Here is an 11,802-nt window from a genome sequence, read left to right as displayed (position 1 = left end):
TACTTATGTTTATATATATGGTATACAATTTGTTTTTGTTTGATGGAAGTGAAAGAAATAAAATTGAATTGAATTGAGCTGTATCATCAATAATGCCCGACTCAGCAATCATTCTGATTAGTTCTAATAGTTTATTTGTCGAATTTTACATCAGGTGCGGTGAGATAGGGGAAGACAAAACTTTAGGATTCGTAGTGAAGAACACAAAAAAAATGAAGAAAAAAGCAGGGGATGGATAAAGAAGGAAGAGCGGTATTAGGTTTATTAAAAAAAGAGACTTTTGGGCCGTATAACTCTAGATCTCTAAATACCCCTATTTCGTTGAAAAAAAATCTTTAGGTCGTCTTGCATCCTATTCCGGAGCCACCCGCTTTTAATATGTAAGACATGTCATACAGACTATTTTGCGATAAACATATTCCTGTCTTGTTTGCTTTTTTTTTATATTTCAATCTGTATTTTGATCTGATAATACTTCTTCAAATTCTTAAATTCTTGGGTGAGAAAATATGATAACATTTCATGAAATTTTCGATGGATTAGATCGGTCTTGCGCTCGGTTGACGTTGATCAAAAACAATCAATACTGTTATTGTGAATAATTATTTCTTGAAACGTGGATCAACCGACTAAAAGAAAACACTACTGACACGAGTTATGTTATTCCAGAAATGCGTAGGAAGATACGTAAATATTCTTCGACATACTTACCTCTTTTTAATAGCGATATTTGCTTTTGTTTCCGTAGGAATTTGACACGTCAAGGTATATAGATGATAAAATAAATACAAAGGATAATTTTAGTAAAAAAAGGGAAAAAATAGACCCATTTACTCTGATCGGGAACGCGATACTCTGAGCTTTGCATTTTATATGACATTTCGTATACATAAAGATATGGGGAAGTTCTAGAAATTAACTGAAATTAATAAAGGGGAATAATGAGAAAATTGATGCGCTTCTGCATGGACCCGCATTCAAGGCTATTTCGCACTGGAGAGGCTTGATTATAAAGCTTGACACGCGATTGGCCAATTCACTCGTGACGTATGAATACAATAAAAACTATCACCCAATCAGCGTTTAAATGGGAAGAGGGGTTTGGGTACACGTACTTGTTACCAAGGGGTAGAAGAGCAAGTGTGCTGGCACGATGTTAATACATAGATTTACTTTTTGTTATGCAAATTGTGTCATGTACTGGTGGTAAAATATGTACTCTGTATTTGTGAATACATGTGCCTTATCAATTGCCTGCGTCAAACTCTGAAACTAACAACATCAACATACTATTTATGGAGCTTTATCGTTTGACATGTTAGAACTAAGGGTGATTATCACGGATTATCGAGAGGGATATCGTCCAATGTGTGATTATTATGCACTTATTGAGATTTCATGTTTATGATTATTGCTTGTTGACACGGTTCGACCAATGGAATTACTTTGCTGAAACGACCTGAAGTAGAAAGCGACCAGTAGAACAGAAGAACATGATAGGTGGGCGTGTTCCAAGATCAGCTGTTAATCCCCGATCTACTCTCCTCCTAATAGCTTCTTAATTGCGCATGCTCGTGCCTGTTTGTGTCATTTTATGCAAATGAGATATACATGTCTGCCCAATCAGAGTAACAGGCAGAACCTGGCACGCGCCCTCTCACAGCTGTGGAAAGTAGCTTGCACATTTTTGGGGGTGTAGAATTACATTTCCAAAATACCGCAAGAACAACAATTCCTGTAATGTACTACCTCTGATATGTACCCCGTACACCTGTTGTGCGCTAACTATTGACCAATCAAACCGCCCCATTTCCTGGCTGCGCGTGACTTTGACGATCGCACGTTCGCATGTGCATGTTCAGATTTCACCGGGATGCTCGTGGTAGTTATTATCTTCATTAGAAACTGATGAATATTTAATTTCGGAAACATTATCTGGTATCATCTCTCCTTACCTATAAAGACTGTAAAGATGTTTTTCCTCGCGAGAGATATAATCCTTGGGACAGCGCCTGCCAAAGAGGTTTTCCGAGGACCCATTTCCTGATGTCGTGTGCCTTTTTTTCTGTCGAGAATAATTATTGACTTCTTCTCACATATCGCTTAAAACTAGTTTATTCATGAATGACATTAAGAGAAAGTAACTAATTATCATCACAACTCGGCTGCTTCCCTGAGTGATTATTATTTCCAAGTTATAGAGTGGAGTTCGTCTTTGCACATGAATTTTAAGAGTGCAGTCGTCTTCAACTCGTAAAACTCTTCCCGTTTTATAATGAGTGCTTGTTGACTTGGACCTACTTGCATCTACTGTATTTCAAGAACTCTTTTTAAGTCAAAATGCAACAACACAACTCACTAGGTGCGTACATTTCCATGTCTCTAATTATCTGCTCATATTTTCAGCCTCCTTTTTTCTCTTGAAAACATGATGTAAGCCAGTATAGATTCAGCATATGCAGGTTGCGCTTATTTGATTATTGAGATTCGTTATTCTGGATTTACCAATGATTTTAGTTGAAATTAATATTGATATTGAACATTCATCAGAAAGAGTTGATGTGAATTATTTTCTTTAAAAATACCTGTAAAAATATTGCCGATGTCTGCGAAGAAATTCTCTGATTATCTACAAAGGCATATGTTTATGCTTATTAGTAGGAGAGAAAATAAACGATTTTTACTTTTCTGTTAATTAAGTAAAAATAATGACAATTTGGCCCAATATGCAGGTGCGTAATACCTAATGGCTTTATTGTCTGCTTATAGGCACGAAACACTTTATAAGTCTGATGAACAGGACATCACCGAGAACTCAGTTTTGGTTTCGATATAAGTTCATAGCGATTCCCAAATTAATGAAAAAAGAAATTATCAGAGTCAAAGTTGGTTATCAGATTAGCAGAATTCAGTTTTTAAGTGGAGCAGGTGCAGGATGGTGCTGTAATTTGTGGAGTATATCGGCCTATTTTTCTTCTTTTGTTTAGAAGGTTATAAGGTAAGTCTGAATCTTACAACAAGGAGTTATACAGACTGGATTTATTGTAATCAAATGAGTAAATATGCCATGGAGTGGTTACTAGTTTTTATGTTTAGAATTGGTGATAAATTTGCTTCGTGTATGCGTGTGTTTGTGTTTTATAGTTTTGGTGTACGCATAATCATTGGTTATTCACTTACGTGATAATTGCTAAGTTTTTGGAAGGGGGTGGGGCTAATCTGAATATCTACAAGGTACTCTTTGCCACATATCGACTAAACAAACAATGTAGAGGGGCATATTTCACCCCGAATTCTTATATCCTTCTTTACCCGTGTATCATATGATTTTTCATTACTTTGTAAATAATCATTTGTAAGTAATTTGCAAATTGGATAGGAAGTGTTGCAAAAAAATATTTGCGATTAATTCCAAAATTTCAGACGCAAATCTTGTTGATATATCAATCGTAATTACACTGTTAGAAAACTTCTACTTAAAAAAAAAATCCTGCAGCAGAGTCTCGAGAACACATGTAATCTTTCTGTTCTGTGTAATATTACATGCATTTGTGTAAACCTACAGAAAATAGATATTTGGTGTAACCTTACAAAATTATTGTAATAAAACTGTTTTCCTCCTTTTTAAAACAGACCTGATCTGTAAAATTCTATAAAAATTGTCTAAAATCTTTTTTGTTTTAACAATTCAAAGAATTATTTGGTTACTTCTTTCTGTAAAATCTTTTTTTCTTCTGTATAATCTTCTGTTTTTCTTACAGTGTAGGTAATAGCAAGTTGAATTTTTCTTCTTGTTAATTGCAAATACCAGACCAGCAGCTAAGTGCAACTATGCAATTAATTTCTAGAATTTTGATCGATTTCTGACGCAGATTTGACTTGCAATTGATTGCATTTTTCTTGCAACAGCTCATTGGTTGGTCATCACTCCTTTGTCAGATAATCGTAAAGGAACGTAATAGTTTTAAGGGCCTTTTACACGTGAATCTTGAATCTTCATTGTAATGATGATTGCTATTGTAATCGTGAATGTGATTAGCGTTCTTAATTCTAATTAATATGTTCACGTGCTAAATATTCGTCCTTAGCATTATTTTTCACCTGAATCATCATTCAAATTACGATTTTTTTTACCGTGTGAAAGGGAGGAAAGTTATGTGGGATGATAATCACTTACAATGTACTGGTCTCGGGTAGAAAAACAAGTTCCATTTAAATCATCAAAAGAGCGTTTGTCGTTATTATTAAAATGGGATTTAATTTTGCAAAATATTGAGTGATCTACACTGTTAGAAATGTAAACCCAATATTGGCCCGAAGGGAATATGCATATAGGTCTGATCGCTGTGTAAATTGAATGATTTGTGTGTAGAAATAACCATGAGAGGTGTTAGTTTTTATCCAAGAAATATGCATGTAAGCATGTTCCATTTAGGGAACCTTTTACTCAACCCTTTTAGACTAACGCTTCCATCATAAAAAAACTACTTCACTGTAAAAAATGAAGAGCAAATTCAGCACTTACAGTGCTTGCATAGTGACTGCACTACGAGTGCTGACTTTCTAGTTCAAATTTAAACTAGAAAATCAGCACTCGTTGTGTAGTCACTATACAAGCACATTAAGTGGTAAATTAACATTTCATTTTTTACAGTGTTGAAGGAGTAAGAATTCACTTTAAATTTATCAGATTGGATGTCTTAGCGCCTGTTGGGGAGGAATAAACATAAATTATATGTCTTTTCATATGAAAAAAAATAGGAGAGCATTATCTCTATCCATTAAATTGAAGCTGTTCGTATAAGATTTTTTATGCGTTAAAGCCAAATAACTGCAAAATTTTGCAAACATGGGTTTTATTTTAACGGTATTTTTTAAGGTTCATTTTTCTTGCAGCGGGGTCTAGGAGGGGTGGGGTGAAATGCAAGTGAAAATAATGTCTAAACGGGAATCGTTCAAATAATGTAGCTATCACATCGTTCTTACGTGAGAATCCATTGTTCATTACTTTTAATGAAATAACATTTTCATTTTGATATTCAGGAATAATGTGAATGTTAATTAAATTGATAGCTGCTATTCTTGGAGGGATATAAATCCACTAGTTCTCCGGAGAAAGGCGCACGAGGTTCCATCCAAGCAACATCGCTAGTTTACTTTCGCTTTTACCCGAAGCTTTCGGGGAGTATCATTTGAGAATACCGTTGATATTCCTAACTCCAGTACACATTAGCGCTAGTCTGTTGAATAATGCTTCTCTTGGAGGGCATACGAAATCCCGGACCTGCCAAAAGTTTTACTTTCAAGAAAAATAGAAAAAAAAGAAAGGGGAAAGGGTGCTTTTGTCGAACTATATCACAAAATCAGCTTCTTTTTATTAAAAAATGTCAAATCTTTTCCTCTCTGATCACTCTTTTAAGGAATTTTGCCCCATACACCAAGGCTCATAGCCGACCCCTCATTCTTTTTATTTATTCATTTTATTTCATTTTATTATTTTTGTTTTGATTTTATTTCATTTATTTATTATTTTTTTTTTTTTTTTGGAGGGGGGCTCATTACGCTACCGTAAAAACGTGATCAAATTACCAATAAAACTGAAAATTAAATCTTTTTCTCTTCTCCGACTTTACCCAAAGTAAAACAAAAATCGAATATCCATTTGTCAGTTCTGTGAAAACGATTCTACAAAAATTGATTAAAACCAAAAATAAATATAACATAAACATCATTTTGGGGGCGTTTAAATCTGTTTAATGAATTGATATTCAATCAAACCAAATAGGTGGATATACTAATCGCTTTACTGATAAGTATATTTAGCAAAAGTAAAAACTAAGGCGTTGTTAAAATCTATCCAATCATCAGTTGAACGCATCTAAACCGTGCTAGGTTGTATTCTGACTGATGTACACCTTAAGGTTTTAGGCTTAGGCTAGACTAGAAATTTAAGTCACACTTACTTGGGATTCTCTGCTCCCTAATATTTCTTCAACATTCGTCCCAATTTTATATCAATATTCACAATATTTTTAGTCTGTATTTTCCTACTTTACACATTTTACGAGCCAATTAATTTTTGAAAAACTTTTGACAGGAGGATAAAAATAAATATTTTCTAATCGGTGAATGGTTTGACAAAATAATGGCACTTCATACAAGTATGGTCTATTCTAACCCAGTATAATTAAGGAATTATCCACTCTAGTTTATGATGAGGCACTCTAAAGTATATAACTTTCTTTGCATAAATAAAAAAAAAACAACTAGATTCTTAAAAAAAACTAGAATATGCAACTCTGAAATTACAAATAAAAGATTTATAAAAGAGAGCAATCGGAGCCTGTACATTTCGTCTGTGAAATTATGTTCAATTCTATAAAATTTCCCCCATGCCGAATGAAAATTTCCGATGAATTTCTCCCCTTTTTATAACCCAACAATAATGCATGTTTCATTTTTACCGAATAGTTGGCAAAATTTTAGTCAACCCTTTTTTAGAGTGTATCAAACGGTAAGTATAGAATCAAATGATTTTAGGTTGGAAACAAAAGATTTACTCGTGACAGGTGGATTTGAATGAAGTCTAATGGCTTTTAAAATACTCAGTGTCCCTATGATATGGTAATAACACGACATTCGCTCCGGTGACAATTTCTCCGGGCTTTATTTCGTGGAAGATATGGGGTTAGCTTAAGGGTTGCTACATGGTTTTATGTTAGTTAGGTTTAGGGATAGTTTTAAGATAGGATAAAGTGTTATCCAGGGGTTAGACTTGGTCAGAGTCCTTTAGTGCGTGAAATTTACAGCGGAGCAAACGTTATGGTACCGATGAGGTATTCAATTTTTCAATTCAATTCTTTATTCCATCTTCATTCAAAACATAATACAAAGTAGTATAAAGTAATACAAATTAAGTTCAATTTTACAGACGAGCATCTATTGAGATGCGAAAAGGATATCTATATATATCTAAAAAGAATAAGGTACGGATTGTTATGGCTTTATTGAATGACGAAAAAACACACGCCCAATTTTGTATCTGTCGCTGTGTTATAAATACGGTTATCCTCTATTTTTGAACCCAAATTCACCCGGTGGTATTTGCCCAGCTGTGAGTAACGCTTCATTCATATCTGAGTTTCGATTTTAGCTGTTCATATCGGTTTCTTCGTATTCTTATCATGGCAATGGTAACCAATTAATTTCTGTTTTAGATTCAACTTTACTCTAGGAAGAGTACAGATTAAACTAAACATGTTTAAGCATCTATTTATATCAATCCACCAAATTCAAAGGGTTTCGATGGTCTGGCCATTATTTGCTTTAATAGGTTTATCTTGTATAGTCATCAGACACTTTTTTGGATCGTGCAGGATGATATTATTGGATATTTGCATTTTCTCATTATTTCACCCAAACCATGCAGGCTATTGTAATTGTGGTGATTTGAGTCAGCTTTTATTACACACTCTTTAAATTAGTTGGGCAACAATGGCCAACTTTTAAGGAACCATGGCAACATACTTTATTGGTTAAAATCTGCCCAAATTGGGTAATAAAAACTAATAATTGTGTAATTATTTTTTCTTAATGGGATGATAATTTTCACACACACACACACACACACACACACACACACACACACACACACATATATATATATATATATATATATATATATATATATATATATATATATATATATGTATACATATATATATATATATATATATATATATATATATATATATATACATGTATATATATATATATGTATATAATTTATCAACATACATTACCCAACACAGTGGGCAGTATGTTGCCCAACATTTAAAGTGTCCACACAGTCGATATTCTTTACATTAATCACGTAAATGATATATCTTGAATGAAACGTGTATTCAGAAACGTCGTTCCGATCTATATACACCTATAAACATTCTCAGATGTTTTAAACCAGTCGATAAGTTGTTTTAGACCTACCAGATATTAAGTTAAGCAAAATTGCACGACGATTGAATCGGCATTGTTTAAACCAACAGTTGGTAGATTAAAATTTTAACCAACTTTCGAGTTTTATTTTAATGAGAGTGTAAAGCGGAATTTTAAAACTTTTGAAATTACTGGCTGGCCTGTAAAAATTTGAAAGGAAAACGACATTCTATACATAGCTATACCCCAATTTAGACTCATCGGGCCTCCACACTAACACGAAAGTTTTGATACGCCATGTACTCTAAGAATAGAGTTCTGTCATCAACCATGTTTTGTATTAATCATGCACCATACTTTGTATAGGCTTATATCTTTATATGTTAATATCATTAATGTTTTTAATGTAATAATGACACTGATTTGTCTCGCAAATATTTGTTATAATGAATGAAAATGATTTGTATCAATATTCAATTTCTATGTCATTTCTGTTGGAAATAGAATCTGAATAGTTTGTAACAAAATAATAATGTTAATACCATCACTGAATTCCACAAAACTATCGATTAAAATTTACTGGTGTTAGGTGAATGATTAGCTTTATTTTAATACTTAATTGATCATTTATAACATATCGATCTGATTTTACCCAACTCTACAATAATTGTCAACAGTTGGTAATATTTCGGCAACACCCTTTCGCCCAACAAAAAAAAAACTGATCAGCTGTTTAATAATCTGACAATCGCGTGCGTTTTAGAATAATGATTTGGCATCCATATTTTAGAGTGGCAAGAATAGGGGGGGAGGGGCTTTCCTTAATTTCAATTGGCTGACGAGCACAGTGCTTATGGCAGCTGTAGGATAAAATATCTTTCATGTTTGTAATTAATTTTGTTAGGCGTGTATCAAATCAGATATGGTTATTTACGCCTGGGCTCGTCATTTAACGTCACCATCCGAGAGACGTCACAAGGTCTCGAGCATATATTTGTGACTTCCCCCAATCCGATACCCCGCATCCGAGGCCTCCAGTCGTGCGTTAAGTAATGCGAAACTAATGATGTCCTTTCACGATTGATTCCCGATAAGCTAACGACTGCTTGCATCATTTTAAAACAAATCTAAGTGGTGCACGATTGATTGCGTGGCGTCTTGCGAGCACTCGCTGTCGTGGTAGGTGATCGCACGGCCCAGAGGTACAGTGACTGGTCGCATCTGAACTTCGAACATGTTCACAATCAAAACGAGATCAAAACATAATGCGAATGGTTCACTCGCATCTGATCGTACGACCTGTCGCAATAGTTTCATTCAGTCATACGAGCAAACGCATGGCCTCACGTCGACTCTCACGACTATATGCAATCGGTCGTGTAACTACTGAGGTTGGTGTGAAAACACTCGAAATCACTCTTGCAACACTCGCCTGTGAACGCAAGCCTCTGCCACAGTTTACGAGTAAATGTGACTTACTGGTAGGTTTTGTTGTACGACAGCTGTTGCATTTGTGAATTTCTGCGATCTTAAGAGGGGCATATCCTTTGATGCCTGCTACAGCCTGTCGTGCGACCAAAAGGTCGCGCATGGTCGCAGATCATTATTGTACGAGCAGCTTTTCCACATGATTGAAAGGTGATTTGCCAATTTGTCTACTGCCAACTCGTCCACTTACCACATGGTCTATTTTCTAATGCCATTCCGTCCATCAACATTTCGTCTAACAACCATTTCGTCCAATCATCAGTTCGTCTAATTACCTTTCCGTTTTTGACGATTTCGTCTCATATCCAGTTGGTCTAATATCCATTTCGTTTTCATTCATTTTGCACAATTAACACTAAGTCCAATTAGACCAGATACATGTACTAAATGGCTATTGGACCAACTGATTATTAGACGAAATGATGAGTGGACGAATTGGCAATCAGACCATAGTGGACGAAATGATGGTAGACCGAATGATAGTAGACGAGTTGGCAATTGGACGAATTGGAATTAGACGAATTGGAAGTAAACCGATTGAAATACTACAAGGGACCACGAAAAATGTTAGAAGCAGTCAATATTTGATTTATTTGGTGCCTTATCGTATTCATAAAAACAAAGTATTTTAATGAGAGCTCACATACCCCATTCTATAGTTAAGCCAATATTTGCACTCCTTTTGTATCATTTAAAGTTCAAATGGTGAAACGAGTAACTCGGTCAGAAATGTTTAAAATCATGCCTATTTACTTTAATATTGAATCAATAGCATCAAGAAGTTAAGTTTTTTTTTTCTAACCTTTCTTACTGTTAACGGACAATGACGGATATTCATCCAACATGATGCACACAAGCAAGTCTTATGAGATGTACCTAGTCCTCGGTCAAATTAAAGCTTGTGCCAAATGCAGGTCTATTACAAATTAGACTCGGGAGCCTCATAGCTTTAGACGGAAAAGGCCGAATATTTACGAGACATTTTACAACCATCGCGAAATGTCATCGTGGTCACCGCATGATCTTTGGCCGTAACTTGCCCGTTGGAAAACAGCCCTGCTTAACTAGTCTGCTGTTCGTTGCATATTGACTATCAGTTTATGAGAAGGATCATAAGGAACAGGGGTAGACATAGTAGAATATTGAAAAATAAAGTAGAAAAATGGTAGAATTGCGCATGGTAGCTTAGGGAGATAATTATTACCTTTTCAAACTACATTTTTTACCCCACAATGGTTATCAATCTCTTACATTATGGACAGTCCAGTGTGAGTTGTTACTCTTTGTTCACATAGAACACTCTGATTCACATTGTTAAATATACGCGTTTTAATGATATGACGAAGATTTCACTTTGTGTTCCCTAATGTACACTGCGTTACACAATGTGAACGCATTTCGAACAGGTGTGGACGCACTGTGAACACACTGCATCCGACCTTCCGACACTATGTTGAACGCACAGCGGAAATACCATGAACACAATGTGAGCGCGCTTTGTACCACACTTTGAACGCACTATGAACGCACTATGATCGCGCTATGATCGCACTATGAACGCACCATGAACACACTGTGAATACACTCTGTACACAGTGTGAGACGCAGCGCGAGACATTGTTTCCAAGCACAAAGAAAGTTTCAACTTTGTACGTCACCACGTAAAAAAAACAGAAAAGAATTGAAAATAATATACTCAAAGAATTCGTTTTAACCAACCACGGAGTCGGCTGAAATATAAACCGACCATTCGTTGGTTAATTAACCAACTTAGTTGGTTAAAACAAATTCTGAAAGTGTAGTGACCTGACATTGTGATGATATAAATAAAATAAAAAGAAAAGAGAGAGAGAGAGAAAAAAAATCTCATAAACATGGAAACGCGGACTGTATTAGCCTATCGAGACCAAGATCGGTAGCATTTCATAAAACGTGTAGTTACAAATGTTCTCTCGTCCAATCAAATTAAAGTATTTTCGTAGCTTTTAACACTCGATCGGAGCTTTCCAGTGGATGAATTATATGTGAAAGAGTACACTGTGCTGGTATGAGTGTTATAAGTGGGTCTTTCCTCCAGGTATGAAAGTAGGATAATATTTAGGGTCATTTATATGCCAATGACAGGATATTCATTAAAATGCTATGGCTATCCTTTACACACACACCAACAACGATCACTCCATAATAAGCGAGTAGAAATTTTGATTTTGATTTAGAGAATTAACGCATTTACACAGACATCTAATTCAAATTTTCAAAGTCATGAAGGTCGAATTTTTGTTAAATTATTGTTTTAGTGGCCTAAACATGGCATGATGTGCGCGCAGCGCTTTGTAACCAACAGGAAAAGGCGATATATCAAAATCCTGTGGATTAAAG

At 35.0% G+C, this 11,802-nt stretch overlaps 1 protein-coding gene across 1 annotated transcript in view; it reads left to right on the top strand.

Moving 5' to 3' along the window:
- The first annotated feature begins 359 nt into the window (after window positions 1-359).
- LOC121421033 overlaps window positions 360-11,802 on the top strand; it is a 35,405-nt gene continuing 23,962 nt past the window's right edge. Inside the window, exon 1 of the mRNA XM_041615631.1 lies at window positions 360-2,362. Within this exon, the coding sequence (XP_041471565.1) occupies window positions 2,341-2,362 (22 nt within the window). The 5' untranslated portion in view covers window positions 360-2,340. The remainder of the gene's footprint in view (window positions 2,363-11,802) is intronic.

Source organism: Lytechinus variegatus, chromosome 9 (genome assembly GCF_018143015.1).
Source record: "Lytechinus variegatus isolate NC3 chromosome 9, Lvar_3.0, whole genome shotgun sequence".
NCBI classification, from domain to species: Eukaryota; Metazoa; Echinodermata; class Echinoidea; order Temnopleuroida; family Toxopneustidae; genus Lytechinus; species Lytechinus variegatus.
Note: the sequence above shows the minus strand (reverse complement) of the source record. Positions and strands in the feature narration are given on the sequence as shown.